The sequence below is a fragment of the Ptychodera flava genome, chromosome 12 (assembly GCF_041260155.1).
Source record: "Ptychodera flava strain L36383 chromosome 12, AS_Pfla_20210202, whole genome shotgun sequence".
NCBI lineage: Eukaryota > Metazoa > Hemichordata > Enteropneusta > Ptychoderidae > Ptychodera > Ptychodera flava.
Genome location: NC_091939.1, coordinates 38828191 through 38852725, shown reverse-complemented (window position 1 = coordinate 38852725; position 24535 = coordinate 38828191). Strand labels below are relative to the sequence as shown.

The 24535-nt window shown below is 36.3% G+C and overlaps 2 protein-coding genes across 4 annotated transcripts in view; one reads left to right on the top strand and one right to left on the bottom strand.

Annotated features, from left to right (window-relative positions):
• Window positions 1-24535, bottom strand: part of LOC139145831 (kinase suppressor of Ras 2-like) — a 38588-nt gene that overhangs the window by 10909 nt on the left and 3144 nt on the right. For 2 of the 3 annotated variants that reach the window (XR_011555031.1, XM_070717241.1), the window contains exons 2-10: window positions 13371-13523; window positions 12500-12647; window positions 9944-10328; window positions 8812-9029; window positions 8145-8214; window positions 7615-7704; window positions 6819-6922; window positions 3783-3815; window positions 513-785 (exon numbers count right to left, since the gene is read on the bottom strand). Coding sequence is in view for 2 of the 3 variants with exons in the window: in XM_070717241.1 (XP_070573342.1) it covers window positions 513-785; window positions 3783-3815; window positions 6819-6922; window positions 7615-7704; window positions 8145-8214; window positions 8812-9029; window positions 9944-10328; window positions 12500-12647; window positions 13371-13523 (1474 nt within the window). In the remaining variant the exon portion in view is untranslated. The remainder of the gene's footprint in view (window positions 1-512; window positions 786-3782; window positions 3816-6818; window positions 6923-7614; window positions 7705-8144; window positions 8215-8811; window positions 9030-9943; window positions 10329-12499; window positions 12648-13370; window positions 13524-24535) is intronic. The other variant, XM_070717243.1, reaches the window with a different exon arrangement.
• LOC139145832 (uncharacterized) lies at window positions 19868-23239 on the top strand. Its single transcript, XM_070717244.1, has 2 exons — window positions 19868-21039; window positions 21293-23239. The coding sequence occupies exons 1-2, from the start codon at window positions 20481-20483 to the stop codon at window positions 22123-22125; spliced, it is 1392 nt and encodes a 463-aa protein (XP_070573345.1). The 5' UTR covers window positions 19868-20480; the 3' UTR covers window positions 22126-23239.

The following is a 24535-nucleotide window of genomic DNA, read 5'->3' as shown; positions in this document are numbered from 1 at the left end:
CTGTGTAGGAAATAGAGAAATATTTATAAACATTTCCAGATATCTAGTTTACATATTGTTTGGAAAAAAAGATAGGATGTACAGCTAGAAATTGTGATTCAGTCGAAGTCAATAGAAACCTATAAAACACTCCAAGCTGATTCCTAGCAGAAACTTCTATGGATCCATTTTATCAATGGATACAGAAATCATGTATGTTTGTATCGTATTCCCATATAATATCCAATAATTACTATATTTTAGAGGTATGTTTTAACACTCAGCTATTATTGTGTGCCTAAGTACATAATAAGTATGACTTTCAGGTGATTGCATTTAGCAATAAGATGTTTTTTATTTTTGAAATTTGCGCATGAGAATTACATGACACGCCAACAAACATGTCTCCAAACAAGGTCAACATATCTTAATAATGTTGTTATTTAGTTTGATAGAATCACCGTCATATTTGTATTGTGTGTGTATTAAATTGTGACTGTTCATCCATCAGTAATATCAATTTGATGACATACCTGGGAAATCAAAATGTGTCTGTCTGGCCAAGGGAACTGGCACAGAATGGGCCGGACTTTGATTCAATGGACTTGCTTGAGCTGGACTCTGAGGTGATAAACTTGACATTGATGAAACAATTGGAGCTGGACTTGATGGTGTGGATGAAGTTGTAGATGATGGATTTGAACTAGATTCTGCTAAGTAACTAAAATTCTCATTTGGTGAGAGAACTTTGACTGATGGGTTGTTGTTCATTGGATGTATAGGTGGCTCTGAAGTCGATCTAGACGCTATCAAAGAAAAAAACACAAACATTATCACCCACAGATCACAGTGCTGTCTTATTTTATTCTAAGACTTGTAACATGACAGTCTACACAATCACTCCATAGGACATATTCAGTGTTTATGAATGTGTTGATGTTTTGTATCAAAGGAGAGCCATGCAAAGGAGAGACAATAGGTTACAAAGGTACATGATGTAGACTCTTTATATGGAGTCATCTAGGTGTTTGTAACCTTTAACCTCAAATTTACTGAGGTCTAAATGTGACCTGGTGGATTGAAAACACTTTCATTTCATTGAATATCTGACACGTCACTGTCAAAACACATCAACTTAGGTTACATATACATCATTTACAAATTTCACCATTATCTTTTTTACCATAAAATTGATAACACATAATGACTCCTTGAAATTAACATTTTTCATGAGGAAATAAATTTCATATGAAGAAGCAATTAATCTGAAATGAGTAAGAATGAACATTTTTGCAACAGCTTTTGTTCCTACACACACAAGCATCATATATTACACGTAATATTGCATGATACATTATATTGCTTGTCATGTTAGCACCATGCTACATGAGAATCCATACACAGCAGTGCTACATGAGAATCCATACACAGCAGTGCTATGTGAGAATCCATACACAGCAGTGCTATGTGAGAATCCATACACAGCAGTGCTATGTGAGAATCCATACACAGCAGTGCTATGTGAGAATCCATACAGAGCAGTGCTATGTGAGAATCCATACACAGCAGTGCTATGTGAGAATCCATACACAGCAGTGCTATGTGAGAATCCATACAGAGCAGTGTTATGTGAGAATCCATACACAGCAGTGCTATGTGAGAATCTATACACAGCAGTGCTACATGAGAATCCATACACAGCAGTGCTATGTGAGAATCCATACACAGCAGTGCTATGTGAGAATCCATACACAGCAGTGCTATGTGAGAATCCATACACAGCAGTGCTATGTGAGAATCCATACACAGCAGTGCTATGTGAGAATCCATACACAGCAGTGCTATGTGAGAATCCATACACAGCAGTGCTATGTGAGAATCCATACACAGCAGTGCTATGTGAGAATCCATACACAGCAGTGCTATGTGAGAATCTATACGCAGCAGTGCTATGTGAGAATCCATACACAGCAGTGCTATGTGAGAATCCATACACAGCAGTGCTATGTGAGAATCCATACACAGCAGTGCTATGTGAGAATCCATACACAACAGTGCTATGTGAGAATCTATACACAGCAATGCTGCCAGCTGTACTTAATTGTATCTTGTCAAAAATTGTATCTTGTTTTGTTAGTGCTAGAAACTATTTTTATCTTCGCTGTAGATTATTAACAGCTGATGTTTTTGCTTTTCTATAGCATGGCTTATTGACATAAAACAAAAATCATACATTATTCACCCATTAGACATTTATTAATCTCTTCACAATAATTTTAAATATGTACCACACTTTTAATTTGCAAAATTCTGATTATCAAAACTTTACTTTCAACAGTAAGTGTCAGAGTGACTTTATACTGATCATGACATCTCTTTGCAAAGAGACCAAGGATATCTTAAATAGGGGAAAGTGTGGGTTGATATAAACTGTTGTACTACCAGTAATAATGACAAATACTAAGTACCTTATTGTAAATGAAACTACCAATAATCAATGATCATCTACTTTGTCTACAACTTTAAAATTTACAAAGAGACAACAGAAATCTATACATGCATTCAGTGTGGGTAATAATCAAGATATCTGTGACTTTTTTGATATAAATTCTGTGTGTAGTGCTACTAAACTATCGGTACACTGGATACAATACAGAATGCATTGACAGACATAACAACTAGACATACATGTACTGTCAATCAGTGGTTACTTCCTTGCCTGTTCAAAGAACCTTTCAAAAATTCTACATCAAACAGCTTAGAATTTTTATTCATATCAATTTCACTGAGCACTGTTACTTTATATCAGTATAAAGTAACAAACCTCACTGTAATGTTGATAAAAAAAGGTGCATAACAGCAGCATTGGTATTAGGTTTCCAATTTACCAAGTGTAGAATGTTTAACTTGTGAAAAGTACTTCACAATGCCATTTAAAAATGATGAATCACTTTTTCATTCAAATTCTCAGAACAATTGAGTTTTTGAAAACCACCATTTGGACAATATGTTGAAACAAATTCTTTTTTCCTTTTGGCACTATTAAAGTCATCTTTTAGACATTCAAACAATCTATAGTTGACATTACTGTAACAATAACCTTAAGCTGATCACTACAAAAGCTGACTATAAATATGTATGTGAAACTCTCTAAGACAACATGTTTTATTTACTTTGTCCTCATTTTGAGAATTATAGATACACTTTCAACATGATTTCTGGCAGTCTTTGTCTGCAGTAAGTAAGTTTATATCATTGATTTTTTTTCCTATCACATTTCATTTTTCGGTTTTACTTTGACCAGGGTCACTCCATGTGGAGTGATTGGGCTTTGACTTTTCAAATATAAAATTCACTTCATAATAAAACTCAGTGCTTGGCCAGCCCCTTCTTGTGCCAATGTATATGCTGGTTGTAGAGAGTTAGAGTGATAGTATTAAGAAGTTACAACTGGTATACCAGACATGATGTGATGTATGACAGTTTTGAAGATTGGAGTTTGTTGTGTGTGGATGGAACCGTACTAATGTACAAAAGAGTGGCTGTGTATAAACACAGAGTTTGTCATCAAACATGGTTAACACTGGCTCTCTAAAGACGTACACCAGTTAGGTTTGTGAGTGTCATAATTTTTTTGTACACACAAGGGATGCGTTGTAACTATTAACCGCACAGTAATGGCACAGCATAAGTAGTAATGGCATTCCAAGCAAGCAATCAACACAGTGCATTTCTTTCTCTAAGTGGATATGAACAAACACGCATGTCAGAAAATGACACAAAATCATGAAATAAAATAATACCTGGTCTCCTGTCAATCAAAGGTGAATCTTTCCCTATATGGCAACAGAGATAAAGTGTTCAAAGTAAACACATAATACACACATTTTGCAAAATGAAAGCTCATCACATGCAGAATATGGCAGAATACACCAAGCAAAAACTGCAACATTGATTCATAGGGTCACAACAGGTCACTGACCTTACATGACCTTACTGGTAATTATTAAAATACTCTTTACATATGATTATTGCACATGATAGAATCACACATCTAATTTGTATAGTTAATATTGGTTATTGGTGATAGTTACTATGGCGTTATATTCATAAATAGTGATGAAACTTTCCTGAAAGACTGAGACATGACATGGTTGAAGAAAAATAGATATTCTGGTGAAACGTTCTGAAGGTTAATATTTTCAAAAATTGTTTTAGGAGAAAACCTGGATTTTTAAAGCACAGTTTTTAAAGCTCCATAGCGGCATATTATTTTGCATATTTGTTAGTCCTATGATCACACCATTTAAGCTTTATGATTCTAAATTATTTCAAAGTCAAATTTTCACTAACATTTCCAAAACTACATCAATTTAGGGGCCATGCTTTTTTCTATTTCAGCATCTTAATACTTTGTATCAGTTTGTTGGTCAATAGACAAGTGTCAGTTTCTCATGTTGTTTTTGTGTTTTTACTGAACATGGGCATAATGGCTGAACTCAGTGTATCTGTGTATTAGTGCTAAAATATTGGCTGCATCCCTGATAATTTCACAGATACTGAGATTACATAAACTTTCCTAATAATTGTGTAAGAAGCATAGAAGATCAATTCTCAGTAAGAACAGTAAGATGACATAACTTTGGTTTTAAATGTAAATAATGCAAAAAGAGGTGATTATTTCTCAGTAAAAACAGTAAATTGATATAACCTTGGTTTAAAATGGAAATAATACAAAATTGCAACCACTGGGGCTTTAAAAGTCACCAACCTTAATGATTGATTGACAAAGGATTTGTATCACAGAAGTTTGATATGGTACATTTATGATTGACACACATGAATGGTGAGAATGGAATGAAAAATTATTGAAATCTATGTTTAAAATGACATGTCATGGGTAAAGATTTTATGTTAATATTGCCCAATTTTAACATTTTAAAATTTTACTGTAGTCTTCTACAATTATGAAAATGATCACAGCCTTCAGAGTGGATTTCTTTGACATCATGACAAGTGTCTTTGTTGACATCTTATTGCTATTTCAATTATATTTCATAACTCTTGGCTTTCTTGATATTATTTCACATTCTATGGTTCACAATGATGGAATTTATTTAATCTGTAACTGATGAATCAATTTGTAAAACAAACATAGTATTTATTATTATACCAAGCCTCTAAAGTCTAGTGCCCTGGAGAACACTATATTATCATTGTTTTCTAAGGTCACACCATGCCCCCTCCCTCTCTAGTTGGGTAACACTGTCTCAATGAGAAAATAACCCATACTATTGTTACAGTACAAGTTATTGACCTACTGTACAAAACAAGAACACCCTCTTGCTGCAAATGGCTGTTGATTTTAATGATGAGTTATCTTAAGGTAGCTAAATACCTTTTAGACACTTTCAGATTTTTATTTTTTTCTCAATTGAACACGTCCCAAACCCAATAAAGTATACATTTTCTGAAAGCCCTGATATAGAGCTATCCGACTAAGCACAGTACATGGTCATTATTTGCATAGGAGTCACATGACAAGCGTTTTGCTGAACCTTCCATAAACCGTTTTTTCCCGCCCTATGCGAACACGCTGCAAGATTTCCGTTGGAATATCTTCATTGACAAGCCTTGACAATATCCTTCAAAACCGTGTCTGGATTTTCTTTATATGCCTTTGTTTTCTTTTAATGCGCTCTTAAGGCGTTAGATGAAGGTGCTTTTCAAGGAATTTTAATTATCACGCCATATAATTTGAATGGAGCCTCCGGGAAAAAATCGCAGACATGGTTTTGAAGGATATTGTCAAGGCTTGTCAATGAAGAAATTCCAACCGGAAATCTTGCAGCGTGTTCGCATAAGGCGGGAAAACCGGTTTTTTGAAGCTTCAGCAAAACGCTTGTCACGTGACTCTTATGCAAATAATGACTGTGTACTGTGCTTGGTCGGATAGCTCTATATCAGGGCTTTCAGAAAATGTATACTTTATTGGGGTTTGGGTAGTGTTCAATTGAGAAAAAAATAAAAATCTGAAAGTGTCTAAAAGGTATTTAGCTACCTTAAGTCTGAGCTAACAAAATAAATACATGTTCGCTACAAATTGGAAAAGATAGACAAATTAGACTAATCAATTACTGTTTGTTGTTGATTGTGGTATCTAAGATACCACCACATAACAATGGGGCTTAAATTGGACTTTTCTCTGCATGATGGATTTCTAACGACTTTGTAGTTATACTGTGTTAAGCAAAACAGGCAAACTACCATTGTTGCTGGCATCCTCCTTCACCACAAATTATGCTAATTCAATATATCCATCATAATTATGGTATGAAGGCAAACTGACCATTACCTTCCACCAATAGTAAGTCATTCCCATTATTAAAATAAAAAACAATTTACAATATCTTTTTTGGTCTAAAAATGCGTTGGGTCACTGCACAGCTGTTCATAAACAAAACAATAAATTGTGGAGAGTTGTACTCAACTAGTGCACACAACTTTTACATCAGAAATGAGATCATTAAATGCAAATTTCATGTCAACCGGCACATGGACAGCTCAGTAATATCAAGCAAAACCAGGAAGATTTCCATTCTAAAATAAACACTATCTGAAAATTGTCCAGGAACTGATGTCACATATCCAAGATATCTTATTCAGGTATGGGTGACTGTAGTTGTGTTAGAATGATAATAGTATAATGCTGCATTGAAAAGTTAATTACATGTAGGTAAGCTATCATACAGTTACTCCTACACATTGGACTAGTCTAATGCTTTTTAACGACAAAGTTGATACAATTAAATGAAATTAGCAGATAAAACTGATTATACCTTGGCTTGTCATTTCCTGTCTGAAGACCTTTTCAAACTCTGTTGGCAAACCACAAGATGGTAGCTTCTTGGCGTCCTCTTCACATTTTATGTGGCATATGTATCTGTACAATGGATGAGAAATTCAGTTTTAATCCTTCAACTACTTCACCACAGGAAAACAGAGAAAACGTGTATGCAGTCATTGTGAGTACATTTATGATTACAAAGTATTTGGCACAAAAATATGAATGACGAGTGTGTACTGTGAGGGTATGAAAATAGTTTTGGTAGAACACACATTATATCATGGCAGAGAAGTACACGAAGAAGATGTGCAGAAATAGTGGATGATAGCTCCAAAGCAATATTTGGATTTTGAGAAAGGAAAATTTATATTTGATGTGAAGCTGCTATTCTGACCACCTGAAGGGTAATATTTTATGGAGTGATACGTAAAGTGACACTACTAAACATACAAAAATTATCAAGAAAATATAGCTATAACCTTCTTTCAAGACAACATGACAGTAAAACTGAAGAATTTCTGCCTGGTACACAAACAAAACAACATCAAAACATGCAATTGGATAAACTTGAATGGAGAGCATTGTGGTAAGATGAGCTTTTGGTGCTGTTCTGACACAAATCAGACTTTGAAAGATTTGCATAAACTTTTCCAAGGGATATCATCTTTACAGTAGCAGGATATCTGTACGGTATTTTATGCATCTACTGACAGTTAAAGACTTGGTGGATGTTTAAATCACAACACTTCTGACAGATAATGGAAAAAAAAAGTTTAGAATGTACTTACTTGCATTCCTTACATTTGAAACCTTTAAACATCAAATTTTCATTACAAAAATCACATTTCTGAGGAAAAAAGAAATTCTTCTTGGCAAACCTATTTGGAGGAAAGAGAGAAGACAATGAAATGCCATGTCATCATTTGAAGAAATTATACCTTTCACAAAAATGTTCTCATCAGCTGCTTTATAACATACCAAGAAAGTTGCACATATTAGTTGAATACAAATGCACTATTAAAAACTGTTTGCTTTGTAAAGTTTGTTTTACAAACATAGTTGAAATTTAGGTTTACAAAGTATTTAGGATTGCCATTTGTCATATCAGTTATTGAACACGCTGTACAACCACACGGACAAAACTCCTGATCAGAGATTTGTGTCTCTACAAAATCACACCTATGTCATTTGAAGACTATTTCCAGGTTGTTATGACACATATTGGCTACAGGGCCATGGGGCATGGTCTTTTATGACCGGTACTATCTTGTAATTAATTTAGTATTCTTTCTTTAGAAAAGAATCAAGAGGTTCTTACCTGTGCTTGATTTTGTGTACCATGCTTTTTGATGGAGTACGGGGTGACTTGGGCCGATTTGGCAGTGTTGCTGAGTAAATCACAATACAAATATTAAATGATAGTAATACAAAGCATATCTGGAATATTTAACTTGAAACAACTCTCATAGGGGAGACAGTCTCACTGTAACAACTCTCATAGGGGAGACAGTCTCGCTGTGTGACAATTTCAAGAGCAGGACTAGTATTTGAGCATTTCAAAATTCAAAATACTACGTTGTATAAAAAGATGCAATGCGTAATCTTAATAATTATAATTAATACCTTCATTCATGAGAGAAGAGTAATTTTGTCTTCTGTAGATTGTACATACACCATTTACTAAATATTTACTACGTCAAAATCATTTTGTAGTTATTCCATAAGTGTACTTTATGAAATAGATAATGCTGTTTTAATCAAATATTGTGTCAGTATTTATTACGATAGGATGTGTTATCACAGCTGGTGAGCAGTGTACATGGAGGACAAAGGTGATTGATTAGAAACTTTGTCTATCTTGAACACCCTTGGATGACAAAAGGCAACAATTAATATCTGTTGAAAAAATAACCTTAGAGATACAAACATAACTGTAAAAATGTATTAATATGTTCAGAATTCATTGGAGAACTTTTATGCATTACCATGTGATCTGGCCAGCAGATCGTCTTTGCTTTCAATATGATGATGAGGCGTTGGTGGTGTCCTTGCAGGAGATCTTCTCCTTGGCGACGAATGTCCGCTACTGCATGTAGCACCAGCATCAGAATCAGATTCGACAGACATTCGACGTTTTGTTAAAACTTCATGACTACCGTAAGGACCTGGTAGCATCTTTAAATTGTTTGGTTTCTTGCCATGCCTACGGTGAAATAAATGCTGTATGATTAAAATTATACTTGATTTCGTTGTTTTTCAATTCTTTTACATTGAATATCTCAGACAAATGTTTCAATTTTCCTTTCAATGTCAGTATTCAAAACTGATAAAAACCCTAAAATTTGATGACTAAACACTTTATTTGATTTCATGTGTTTTTGATGCTGCCTTGGCTACTTTGAGTGTCATTTCATACCTTGAAGGGTATAATTTCATACTTTCCTACCTTTGAGGGTATCATTTCATACTTTCATACCCTGCAAGTCAAACCCGTCCACACCATCATCATATCTCTCATCTGACAGATTAAACATCCGTCAATTATATTCTCTGAATTGTGCAAGAAAAACCATTTGCTGACAGAATGAAGAATCACCATAAACACTCTCTTTGCGCATTATCTTCAATAAGTTGGTTATTCCCACTCTAAAACTTTAGTATCATGAAACTGTCATTGTACAGACATGAAGATATGAACCGGTGTGCTAACACTAACCAAGTATTTACAGCAGAAACATATGCATGGTAATAGATAAAATAATATCTAGTGTAAGTTTATACTGTGGAGTGTATTGTCACAAAATTACAGGAGTATACTGTATGAACAGTATCTATAAGACCTCAGACATGAATAATCATTGTGTGAACTCTATGCAGAGTAAAATGACATAAAATTTACACATTGGTACTGTTAGCAGTGTTCTCTCCAGGATTTTCTGGTAGAGTGCTGGCTATTTTACATAACAATGTATGCAATTGTTATGGTAATGAGCTATTATTTACCAAGAATTAAAGATTGGCGGCCACCACTCTATAATTGCTTTGGGGAGAACACTGTGTTAGTGTATCAAATGAATTTGCCAATGCTTGATGGCATTGATGGTGATGTAGACTTACTTGGGATCAATTCCTAGATTAATCCTGTGACCCAATGCAGCATCATCAGATTTACTTCGTTTAAGTACAGGATCTGGAACTGCTAATTTTTTGTGAGGGGGAGGAGTCCCTTTACTCGGTAGTTTACCCCCTTTTTCTTTTTTCATAGTGGGTGTGGGAGGGGGAGTCACCCTCCACAGGGCTGCTGGATGACTTTCATTAACAAATGGGGGTGGAGTTGATGGTGGAATCGCATGGTTATCTAAAAGGTCAAGTGGAATTGAAGACGTTGAAGGTCTAGGCTGCCTTGGTGAGCTTGATGGTTCTGGCGGACTATCTTCTAATCCACCATCTGGATCCCAGTGAGGTAACGGTATATCTCTCATATTGTCCCCTTGTGAGATGGCTGCAAAAACAACATGTTATAGTTGAATTGCTAACAATTTTTACGAATGAAACACTTGTGATCAGGGAAACTTTGGCTTTATGTCTTGCATAGTATTTCTTTTTGAAGAATATCATGGTTCTTATTTGTTTCCACTTCATAAAACTTTAAGGTCACTGAGTATAAAATCTATGAAAAACAAGTCATCGTTGATGACACAGTCCCCACTTGTTAATGGGTGCTTTGATTACAGGTCCTCAGAGAGGATAGAGTCCTCTTCATTAGGTCTGTGATAAAAATACTTTTGAATAAATTCGCTTGATACATGTCTGAGTTGTAGTTCAGGACATGAAAATATTGTAATAAAATGGTCACATGGTGGCCATATTGGATCGAATCACAAAACAAATCAATGTGCATATGTATGACAAGGGTCAATGTCCTTGTACCAACTTTGATTAAAATCGGTTGAAATATGCCTGAGTTATGGCTTTGTACATGAAAAAATCATAACAAAATGGCCGCACAGCAGCCATATTGGATCGTATCACAAAACAAATTTACATGCATATGTATGACATTGGTCAATCTCCTTGTACCAACTTTGAATAAATTTGCTTGATACCTGTCTGAGTTATGGTTCTGGACATGAAAAACGTAATAAAATGGCCACACAGCGGCCATATTGGATTGTATCACAAAACAAGTCAATGTGCATGTGTATGACATAGGTTGATGTCCTTGTACCAAGTTTGAATAAAATTGGTTGACATATGCCTGAGTTATGGCTCTGTACATGAAAAAATCGTAACAAAATGGCCGCACGGCGGCCATATTGGATCGTATCACAAAACAAATTGATGTGCATAGCTATGACATTGGTCAATGTCCTTGTATCAACTTTGAATAAAATCTGTAGAAACATGCCTGAGTAATGGCTCTGTACATGAAAAAATCGAATAAAATGGCCGCCTGGCAGCCATATTGGATTGTATCACAAAACAAATTGACGTGAATATGTATGACATAAGTCAATGTCCTTGTACCAATTTTGAATAAAATCGGTTGAGATATGCCTGAGTTATGGCTCTGTACATGAAAAAATTGTAACAAAATGGCCGCACGGCGGCCATATTGGATCGTATCACAAAAAGAATTGACGTGCATATCTATGACATTGGTCAATGTCCTTGTACCAACTTTGAATAAAATCAGTTGAAACATGCCTGAATTATGGCTCTGTACATGAAAAAATCGTAATAAAAATGGCCGCCTGGCAGCCATATTGGATCGTATCACAAAACAAATTGATGTGCATATGTATGACATAAGTCAATGTCCTTGTATCAATTTTGAATAAAATCGGTCGAGATATGCCTGAGTTATGGCTCTGTACATGAAAAAATCGTAACAAAATGGCCGCACGGCGGCCATATTGGATCGTATCACAAAAAGAATCGACGTGCATATCTATGACATTGGTCAATGTCCTTGTACCAACTTTGAATAAAATCAGTTGAAACATGCCTGAATTATGGCTCTGTACATGAAAAAATCGTAATAAAAATGGCCGCCTGGCAGCCATATTGGATCGTATCACAAAACAAATCGACGTGCATCTGTATGACATATGAAGTAATCCTTGTACCAAGTTTGAATGAAATCGCTTCAGGCATCTCTGAGATATCTGCGTGAACAGACGGACGGACGCACGCACGCACGCACGCACGGACGCACGCACACACGCACGGACATGACCAAACCTATAAGTCCCCCCGGACGGTGTCCGTGGGCACTAATAAATCTGGAATTGCTTCATCACTGTACCCTACACTTCTTATTGGGTACAACTGAATATTTACATTCACCGTAATTTTGCTGCAAGGATTTGTTGATCTTTCACAGTTGATCTCTCTTGATTCTGAACCACAGGTTTGCTTGTTGGTTTACTTTTTGATTTTTAAGTCAAAAAAAGGTAGAGTGACTGTTTGGGGAAATACATGAAAACTAATATTTGCCCATAGTAATCCTACATTGAAAACTCAGAATGCATGATACTTGTCATTGTAAGGGAAAACTCTCAGCCTGATGCAGTGTTTGACTGGTGTATACCTGATATTGTCATAGGTTGATTGACAAAGTTTAGCAAACATCTGACTTGGCTAGGCTGGACAATATCACAGTTCACTCACCTAACAGAAATCTTTTGAGAGCCTTTAGTGCTAATATGAGTCTTGTAGCTTCTTTTTCTTCACCCCCATGGTGGCTCAGTAATCTTATGATATCTGAGTCAGAAAATTCCAATAGACTTTCCAACTTGCCAACCCTACTGCAAACGCCCTTTAGAACAAAAACACATTGAATATGAAACACTGACATTACAAATGTATTTTTTATTCCAAAGGTTATACAGTTGTACATGCAAATACATACATTCACAATGTCTGTAGTCTGAAGAATGATATGAAAACATCTGATATACAACTCTTTTTCCAGTACAGCAGCTTGACATATTACTCTCTCTCAGACTCCTAGTTTCAAGAGGTATACAGGCATATGGGTAACTTAATCCGAGCACACAGCCAACATGCATACATGGTATTGATGCATTCAATACCGAGTATTATAATATGTACTCAATGATGCCAGCATATGCATAAGTGAGTCACTGAACGGGTATAGAAAGATACACTATTATACAATATCACATCCCCATCTGCCGAGTCAGTAAAAAGCAGTAGTGAGCCAAATCTTTACACATTTTCTCCTACTTGGCATGGTATGTTATAGCAGGTTTGGTCGGCAAAAATCATGTTTACAGTAACTAGATTTTCAGGAACTTTTAAATATTCAAGATTTTAATATGGGACCTGTTATGCCTCACTGTTTTCAAACAACTTGACTTGATCGTGACGCATGAACTTGACAGTATAATGGTTAAAGTAGATTTTTACCAGGGGAAAAAGTACTCAAGATTTTTGCCGTATGTGAAATATATTTTGCAAACTCAATAACCATGAAAGAATGAATAACAGCGATTGGATGTTTGTATTCAGTATTTACCTGAGCTGTGTTTTGGTTGATGTCAACCACTGTGAGCCACTTAGCCAGGCTTGGATATCGTTGGAGATTGTCGAGATCTGGGGATGCTTCTCCATTGTGTTGGCATCTACTCTTGAAGGATAACTGTTTACAAAATAGTTCCAGTAACTTGTTCTAGAAATGAAAATGACATAATGTGAATGATTGTTGTAATCTGCATATGAAAAGTACTGCACTGGCCAAAGTCCACTGAAATTAACGTAGTCTTTTCAGAGAAATTCATTTTTGTGATAGATGAAAACCGCACAATCATTTTGGCCAGTTTGCTTTTTACTTCTCCTTGTCTGGATTTTGCAGTGCAATATATCATTCTGAAAAACTGTGATAGCAAAGTCATCATTTGTCTAAAGATGCTCATCCTTAAAAATGTAAAAATCTGCACAAGTACTGCAATGACTTTAAAATTTCTCATCTTATTTTCTTTCATGAACTCAGATCTGAAATCAAATCAGGGTAGTTTTCTACAGAGTAATTTGAAATGAAGCCATGGCATGACTGAGAATACCCACAAAACTGAGTGACCTCTGACCCCACACTGCAATGTGAAAGTACACAAACTGATGTCAATAAACAAAACACCATATGCAATTACATACATCAAAACTGCTAACTTTGATGAAAATTCATTTCATTGCATTCGTTACATTGTGTTAAGGGTGTGCTGTGAGATTCCATTTTCTATCCTCTATACAAAGCAAGAATTGAATTTCAATTATCAGGCCTTTTATTTTTTTAATGCAAATATACATTTATAGCAAGATTTCACTTAACCTAAAATTTTACTATAGAAATAAATCTAAAATGTCATAGACTGTTGGTAATACCATAAACTCTTGCAGTTTTCAAGAATCTACTTTGAGCACAGACAATCACTTTGATCTGGAAGATAATGGCATTAAACCCTGGATCCAGGCACCACAGGTCAAAGGTCAACTCTGTCTCTCCAGGCAATGTTTTTATACAATTACTGAGGCAACTGTAAACATATTAGTAATAATCAGCTGAGTTGTGATTTATTAGCCTTGCATACAGCATTTTAGGAGTATCACTTTGTGGTTACAACAAGTGCAAACTACCAGTGACTAGCTTGTGATTATACACCACAAGACATGGAATGGTAGCTGACTAAATCTCAGTTGGTTACTGAAATTTTACATTTATCAAGGAGTAATTTGCTGGAGATATTATAACTTTTTATTTTTATTATAGAAAAACTTATTTGCATGGCATTTGCAATCTACACATTGCTTAGGCTCTGCCTGATGAAATCTGACTATGTCATTATCAAAAATGCAAACAACTGAAACATCACGCGGCCAAACCTATCAGTGTGGCATGACGACAAAACACCTCCATTACACTTGGCACAAAAACTTTACGACATAATTTTTATTCAAATCATTGAAATACTTGTAGTGAATATCTGTAACACAGAGGTGTACATCATGTGAAGACTCTTAGGGATACTGTACGTTACACTAGTCTATGCATGGACAGACATAACAATTGTTAGGGACACTGAGCTATATTATTGGTGCAGGAATCTGTACATTACACTATGCATAGACAGACATACCAATTGTTAGGGACACTGGGCCATATTATTGGTGCAGGAATCTGTACATTACACTATGCATAGACAGACAGACCAATTGTTAGGGACACTGGGCCATATTATTGGTGCAGGAATCTGTACATTACACTATGCATGGACAGATATACCAATTGTTAGGGACACTGGGCCATATTATTGGTGCAGGAATCTGTATGTTACACTAGTCTATACATGGACAGACATACTTGATATCAATCAGCAGATACAATTTTAATGTCAAATGAATACCAGCTGTTTCTTGCAAAGCACATTAGAAATATGAAATCACAAAATTATGATTTGTTTTATATCCTCAATTTGCTGAGAATGTTGGTGATATTATTATTTCATTAGGTTAAAATTTGATTCTTTGTTAGTTTCAGTGGATGCAGTCAAGTATTGACAAAGCAATGTAAAATTACCATTGTGATAAATATTAGAATGGAGTACAAAATTGCAATCAAATTCAAAGCAAGGGACCAATGACATTTGAATTCAAATCTTTGCATAGAGTACACGGATGCAGACTGGATATAACGCCATTGTAGTCACATCTCCTTGCCAGACACCGCTTGGATAATGTTGACATAGACTGTCACAGATTACGATGGAACATTTCTAATCATATTACCACAACTATGTAGACTTTCCTTTGCAATGAAACTGTGACAAAAATCAATACTGGTAAACACAGAATAGCATACACATACATCAAAGGCAAATATAATCCAAAGATACCATGACATAAAAGTACATTGGAGAATCTGATTCTATACAACACAGGAACAATGGCTTCATAACAAGTATGTGTCACATGACTGTAAGCAAATCTATGTTGAGTGGTCTAGGGTTAGTATCAAGGTAAAATCCTATTGGTCTGGTAACCTTGTCTGATTGTAAAGGGATGGCATCAAGGTAAATCCCACTGTTCTAGCTAAAATAACCTGTCTGTTGTCCAGAGATCAAATTGATCTAACAACCCTGTCTGGTGGGCTATGGGCCAATATTCATACCATTCCCATTCAAAATTGTTTTTACTGCTACAATGGACAACATCTGCTAAACCATCAGTCTATGGAAAACCTTGACAACAATATTCAGCATCAAATCACTTGTTTTGCTGATCTCTGCAATATGTACATGTATGCATACAAAAAGTAAGTGTATTGTATGTATTTTTTTATAAATGCATTTGGAGAACATATCTGCAACATGGGCCATATTGTTCCATCCCAAAATTGTACAGCACATGTACACAGACAACCAAATATTGTTATAAAATTAGGCTTACACGTACCTTTTGCTACACTAAAACAACACTGGGTTACTATATCAATGCCTCTACATATATAAATGAAATAGATACTTGAAACAATACAGTAGATTCAAATTTGTATGAGTTGTGACGGGAGCAAAAACAAATTGTGTGTGTGTGTGTGTCTGTGTACACACAGACACGTACATACACACTGTGAGAACAACTGAAAAAAAACCGAAATAATAGTTAGAGTCCTTTTTCAGAGATTTTAGGTAAGTCTGTCAATTGCTATTTAATGATGCCACTAAGTTAAACTTTTCAATTATCTTTTTTTGGCTAAATTAAAAACCTGATGGTTGCAATGAACACCAAAAATTCCAAGATATGGTAGCTTGCAGCTATTAAAAGTGTTGTGCAGAAGTACAAGTACAACATAAAACAACAATTTTGACAAAAGGAATGTTACAGAACTTTAGTCCATGTAGTTATAAAAAAATTATTAACATGTTATCTGGAATAGTTTTCTAGTTTTGCACAATGTTCACCAGGCAATTGTTTCTTTACTTCTACAAACTTAGACACATAGAGTAGTGTAAATAGTACACACTATTAGCATGCTCTGTGATACTACAACATTCCATGTATGAATACATGAAATTGTCTTATAAAATAGATAACTGCCAATCTGACTCTCAATATTTTGAAAGTACAAAAAACAATGCTGAGAAATTTCTTAATATTTGAAAGAAGCAGTTCAGTAGTCCTTTGAGGGTACACTATACATATGAGGTTCACACATGAGCAAGCTACATGTAAAGCTACTTTAGCAACTCTGCACAACAAACATTGTGATTCTTTGAGTCATAACAAAAGGAATAATGGCTTTCAAAATATATTATTGATATTATTGATAGCGTTCTATGTATAGGTTTTGTTTAGACATGGACACAAACTGTGAGAAAACTTAAAGCAAAAGTCCTACATAACAGTCATGTACCATTTAACCACTGCCAATTGCGGGAAGCTTTGATTTAAGATACAAGTAACAAACTTCACTGCCATTATATATACATGCAGGTTTTACAATTATTGCAATAACAAAGTGGCTTTGAATCATTGAATAAAAGTTTTCAAAATGTCTTCAGTCAGGTGGAAGTTATGTGATTGTGGAGGACCACCCAGGAAGACAGGTGTTGCATCCAAACATGGACTATTTGAGATTATTGTCCCTCTCTGTTTTGTTTCATGTAATCGGTATACCGCCACATTTGCCTTTACCTTCTGACACTCCTCTAGCAGCTGTATGGATAGACAAATGTCAATTCCAAAAGCCAGGAAAGTAATTTACAGCAAATACCTTAGTACAGGACTAATCACAGATATAACAAAAAAATTCTCTTGAAAGCTTTCTTTCATTGTTTTAATTGCTTAATGATTGAATTTAGGACTTGAACGTTATTTTGTTTTTGTTCATTTAAATCTGGCAATCTTTGATTTGAAGAAGTAAGATATCAAATATCAAGTTAACATGATTTAATTTTTCATGCCACTTGTAAGGATGTACATGTAAGTTGTCAGAGATAAATTCATTTTCATAATTTAAACCGGTACATTTTATCTTGCCCATGATTAGCATTACTCAAAGTAAACATTTATATGTTAAGGGCATCACTACAAAGCAATACTTTCTAGAGTATAGAAAAACAACACTATTTTATTATAACAAATTGGATATGCCAACAAATTTGAAAATAAAATACCAGTATCCTATTTTGGAATTTGTATTTTCATCAGAAAAATCATGATGACAAAATTTTCACTGGTTGAGAATAGACCACGGACAGCAGTAATTCAAAAATTCAAATGGCATGATTGTAGTTTTGCCTGGTGAGGACAGGTACATAGAAATGTGTAGCAGCTCAATATGACATCATACACTGAATTTAGTAACCTAAGCTAAAATAATGTACAAAGCCAAAGCTTGCTGCCTGTCCGAAGACCAGTCTGTAAATAAAGCCAGCTGATGTCTCACTAGTATGTACCATATTACGACATTTAAATACAGCAGAAGCAATCTTATTGTAATGTATGTATGTGCAGGGCATTATGGGTAGTCTAACAACTAGTCTTTGTGAAACATCTAATTTTCAGAAACAAAGTACAAAATCCATGTATTTACCTTATGTGTATCAATTTGTCATTGGAAGTGAATATTTGCAATATCATGACTTGTTATGATGATAATTCAACACCACAAACATAGCAAAAGCCAACTTCAAGTTGAAATCAAAAGGGATACAAATGTGATACAAATGTGTTATGTGTAATTTCATACGTTTTTCCTCCTTTAATTATCAAGATATCTTGTATTTAACATTGACAGTGTGAACCCATCCAAACTTTCAGTAGGTCAACTTCTACTGTCCTATTTGACTGTATGTGCACCTTTTGGGTATAAGGACACAAATTGGTCAAGTGTACACATTTGTAAAATTTTCATAAATTCAAGCAGGAAGAAAACGGAACATTAAAATAATCAACAGCTATTTGTGTTTCTTAAATTTCATAGAAATTCTATGATCAAGAATGTTGACTTGCAATGCTTTGGACAGAATGTTGTATCAGGGAATGACACATTACTGGTCACTGACTTGTGATGAGTCATGTTGAAAAGAAACTGACATCTACTCTATGCAATAACAGATACTTGATGTTCCTATGACTTGAATGATGAGTTCATATTGACCGAGCTGTCAGTGAGTGCATTGATCTGTCTCTGGTGCAAAACCATTTATATCAAAACTGACATCATATTGTTAGCACCAAAACATGTGTGACCTAAAATTATCAGAACTTGTCAGTCCTGCACCAATGTATGGCTTAAATTCACATTGAGTTGCAACTCATATGATCATCAGATGACCTAGATCTGTGTGAATATAGCAATATTTTTGCATAAACCTAAATATGGAAAAATCATTGCATGATTTTAGACAACTAAGACATGTTTCAGGAGACATCATAGTGAAATAATATCTCTCCAGTGAATTCTAACGTAAAGACCATCTGAATGAATCACGGTTCAAACTACATGTACCAGGACCAATGGCTTCTAATGTCCTACTTAATTTCAGATGGCTTGTCAACACATGTGAAAATGACTAATACAAATGTGCAGGGATTGTGTGAAAAGACAAGTTGCAGGCGTCGTGACTGCGCCCCGGACAGCCAATTTGCAATATACCCAGCGATATCATGTGCCACACACACAATTAGCTCATTAATTAGCGAAACATTTGGTCAGATGTGAAGTGTCTCTCTTGCTGTTATCAGCCCGATCATTTCCTGTGTCAACAGTTGTGAAATGTAAACACATCTCCTGGTACAAATCATTTCTTTCAGGGGTGGCTGCTCACGGTGATAACTTCGAAGTGGTAAGAATAACACAAAATTTTACATAAAATACAACACTGCTAATAAAGTATTTCTTTTCTACAAATACCGTTTCTTTTTCATTTTTATAAGAGCAAAGTATTGTAAGATTGAAATGCTATACGCGTTTCGTTAGCTCCCCAAACCTCCTGCATTATGGTTTCTTCCAAACGAGAAATCCACTAAGCGGTCGTCAGAATTTGTGGCGTAAAAGTTGAGTTGAAAAACTTTCGCCTTTCACCGTAATAGCTGCTACAATGTACCAGTTCCAAATTTCATACCGTGGTAGAACGCGTCAGGTGTACGCAGAAAAACAACTGAAATGCTACAGCGAATTGATCGCCTTCATCGGTGAAAATATACCATCGCTGCAGAATACCACTTTTCAGTTACAATATACCAACGACGAAGGAACTGTGATTACCGTGAGTGACAATGATTACGACCTTCAAGACATTTACCGGTGTGCTGTACCGATAAAAAATGCTGATTACGTACGAGTAAAACTTGTTGTTAGTGAAGGCTGCTCGCCAGCATATTCACTGGCAGGTAAGCACGGCAACGCCAATACCAGCGAAAATCGGGACAGAGATCAAGACGATGGTAAAAATACCTCAGGTACTGAAGTACACGCCGAGGGAGCAGGCGAAGTTTGCGTGCAAGACAGCTGCAATTTGAAAACGTGGAGAAAACTAAAAAATGGAAGGAAAAGAAAGAAGAAGATATCTGTGAAGAGCTAGAGGCATTGAAAAGCGAAAAAGTGGCAGTAGTTGCGCAGAAACAAGAAATGGATAGACCAGTTGCCGAGGCTAAACCTGTGGGGAACAACCTACGAAGTACGTGCAACATTTGCCACCGCCGTGGACACAAATCAACCGGCAATAAGAACAGTGAAGGTTGCCTACTTGGTGAACCTTGCCGAGGTTATATTTTCTGCGGAAGGCAGGACAAGCATCGTCACGATTACATGGCCCGACTAAAACAGCTTAAAGAAAGAGAGAGCCAACTAGCTAAACAGATATCGGCGAAAGAAACTGAGCTCAAGCAACTGCACGAATTCCAAAGTCGATCTGCAAGCGTGTTTACATCCGCTATCACGCCACGACTATTTGCCGCTTTCCCTGAAAAATACAACAGGCGTACAACAACTGGAAAGACTGCACTCCTGCACGACATAAGTATTTTACGGAAAGTATACAACAACCAGGCAAAAAACATCCCGATACTGTGCAGCCCTCAAGATGACCGTCAAGAATTTGAGCGTGCCATTGCGGAAGCGGGGGATCGTGAGAGACGCAAGGACCCACAGGAAAGCTGTACAAAAATTTATGATATTCTGATAAATAGTAAGTATTCGTATTTAATATTTATTCAGAATTATTAGTCTTTCAATATCATGATATATTAAATTTGTGTCAGCATTCGCAAAACAAGCCATGATAATTCTGTTTTATCTTCGGGTACGGCATGGCAGGGACCCGTATGCTGCGATTCCGCTCATGTTCCGGCCATTGAATGTTTCGTAATTTAGTGTCTACTTCAAGTTCAGAAGTTGTGATCAATTAGCTTTAATTTGTGTTACTTTGTTCCTTTTCCTAGCATCTCCCGTGAGAAGGGTGCGAGAATCACCGAATACTGACTCTGTTGAATGCGACGCGTCGGCGGAAAAAAACACTGAAGCCGATAGAAAAAATCGACGAGGCAAGTGCCATGCCAGTGTTCGCACTCGTCCCTGTCGCGAAAATTTCGACTCTTCGCAGACATCAAGTGAAGACGAAGAAGTCGGTGCACCAAGAGCAAGAAGTTTTCGTAAATATCCACGCAGAGATTACCGTGATTACCCTGCTTATCCACCGCCATTTTTTCATTACGGATACCAGCCTCCCGTTCCATCTGTCTACCCACCGCCACTTATTCAAGTTGGTCAAGAACATTTGCAGCATCTTGGTTTACGTAATCCGGTTTTGACACAACGCATGCCACAGTCGATGCCTACCCCTCATAGCCGACAATATCCATACTTTGACCTGAACTTGTCGCCATATCATGCTGGATTTCGCACGGACAGTCAAATGGGCTTTCCCAACAGATCTCACGAAATGTCAGACTTGTGTCAACCCGCTGTCGAAAGCGACATTCAACTCGCGTCATGTCATAGGAACATTTCCGTCGTGGATCAAAGTTCCAGTAAGCCTACTTTTAAAAATTCGGTAGCAGATGTTTCTATGGGTACGGCAGATCGTCAACAGGCGATGCGAGATGAAAACAATTCCGTCTGTGTCATTAATACAACCCAGCCCGCAGCTTCAGTGCCCTTCGTACCCCAGGACGCAACTACACCGAACACCTCAAATATGGAAGCCCTGTTTGAGGCCGCTTTACTGTTACAGACATCAAAAGGTACACCTACTGAAACTGAAACGTCCTCGTAGATTTTTTTTCGGGAACGGAAACTTCAGAAACTCTTTGAACAATAACAGACTATGAATCGAGTTGTATATGATGAAGCCTCATATGTTGTTGTGATTTGTCTGAATTTTGTCAGGATGAAGACATGAGTCAGCATGTTACTGCCTTAAATTATTTCAATGACAATTGACACTGATAATCACAGTTTAAGATTTTTGATTATTGAAATTCTAATGATTTTTCACTATTCTGATGCTGACATGATAACAAGCAAAATTGTCAACTATACTTATCTTTCTGCATTTTTAGTGCTATATTGCGATTTCAGACAAACACTGTAACTATGTTAACCCAAAGTACCAAGTGTGATTGAAGACATACTGTTGTTAACTGATTGTTCCAAACCGACATCACGGTTTTTTTTTGTTTTTGTTTTATGCAAAGTGTTAAAGTTTGTTGGTTATTTATTATTATTTATCTATATTAAACCGTTCTTACATCAGAACAAAAATTAGCATTGTGTATACCAAAGTTTATTATATTTTCGGTTTATTTTGAAAAGTAGAATTAGGATTATAACTATTGTCATCAGCTTTGGGTGCAGTTGTAGGTGTGATTGCAATGATGTGATTTACATATACATTGTTGTTGACATTACTTTCAGGAATGGCAAAAAACTCTGCACGATATACTAGAGCTGCTTCAAATTGTTGACGTAGATTATTGTGTGTTACTTGACAAAAATCATATTCAGACTTTACCTGTCAGTTCCTCACATTCCATGACCACAGATTCATGTGCAAAGAGTTGAGATAGTAAAAGACACAGCTAAAATCCGACATTAATTCATCATTACTCCCTTGTGATATTTAGGCATACAAAAACTGTCTTTTCTGCTACATGCGACGAAAAATAGACAACATAGGTCAGGAATTATTTTTTTCCTCTTTTTGTTTGCTGAGACCCGTTAGAAAATTTGTTCAAAAATTTTGAAGTGCAAACAAATGTCTTGTTTTCTTAGATTGTTTTATTTGTTTATTTTCCGTGGGTTTGGGGTAACGCATCCCCTATTCCATTCTATTTTGCTTCAGTTTTCATTTCTTTTCAGTTTGTTTACAACAATAAAGTGTTACTGACACATAAAGAGCTTTGTGTATTTGTGGCAACCATGTGTGCATGAATGCAGATTCAACAAAACAGATCATTCAACATATGGAACTTTCACATCTGACATTTATTTAATTGAAACTAAATGGCGTAATGACCGAATTACCATACAAAATATGTGGTCATTCTTATATCCATGGCAAATGATTGCTATTCAGATTTATCCACCTGACTTCATTCAACTTTACACAGAAACGTAAACATGAGGTGGAAGCCCTACATGTTCAGAGAAAAGTAAACAACTATGTCTGTTAACTTCGCCCCGACAGACAAATTTCGCACACCAACCTGACAAAAATACATATATATATTTCATTCTGATATCCATAGACCCTGGAGCGAGAATTTTCTGTTCGGCATCATCCGATAGCCTTCGCGCACTTTATAGATTATTAGAAATCACTAGTTGCAGTAGCTGCAGTACAGTAGCTCGAGGTTTTGCCTGGGTATTTGGGTCGGACGGCAAAACCTGGTTTTGCCGTCCGACCCAAATACCCAGGCAAAACCTCGAGCTACTGTACTGCAGCTACAGTTGCAGTAGTTGGAAGCCCGCAAGTCAAGGGAAAATAAAGGAGAACGCTTTCTAACTTACACGCTATCTAAATATAAATCGAACTAAATTTTATCGAAGTAATCAACAAAATCAATGTTACTTCAAATATCGACTACTCAGAACGAAAACTAATCGATCAATTTCTTATTTAGGCATTCCCGTCTACACGAGTACACGCGACAACAACGACCACGTGAACTTCAACTTGTAAATCAATGAAACGGGAATCCACACAGCCTAAAAAAATTGCGTGACATCAGCGGGGTTATGTCGGAAACGGCTTCAATTATAGCAGTTTCAGTAAACTGAACTGCAAAGACATCATGTTTACGGAGATACCCTTTGACAAATCGAAAGCACATTTCACAAGTGTTAAACTCGGGGCTGTACGGAGGCTGAAACACTAAAGTAACTTCACGCTCGCCCAACAGTTCCCGTAGGTATGGCTCTGCGATCCGACCATGGTGGAATCCGCAATTATCCATGACAACTGTGTCGCCCGGAGATAAAATCTGATCATCTTGTTCGTCAACGACTTCCAGCGCCTCCTCAAAAAAGTGGATCATTTCAAGGCCGTTCGAAGGGCCATCGAGAATATTAAAGTAATCGACGCCCCGTGCACAATGAAGGAGGTTTAGCGTGTAGTTAACGTCCGACGTGTATCGCTGGACTTCAAATGCGGGTTGACCTCTCAAACTGTGTCCATACTGTCT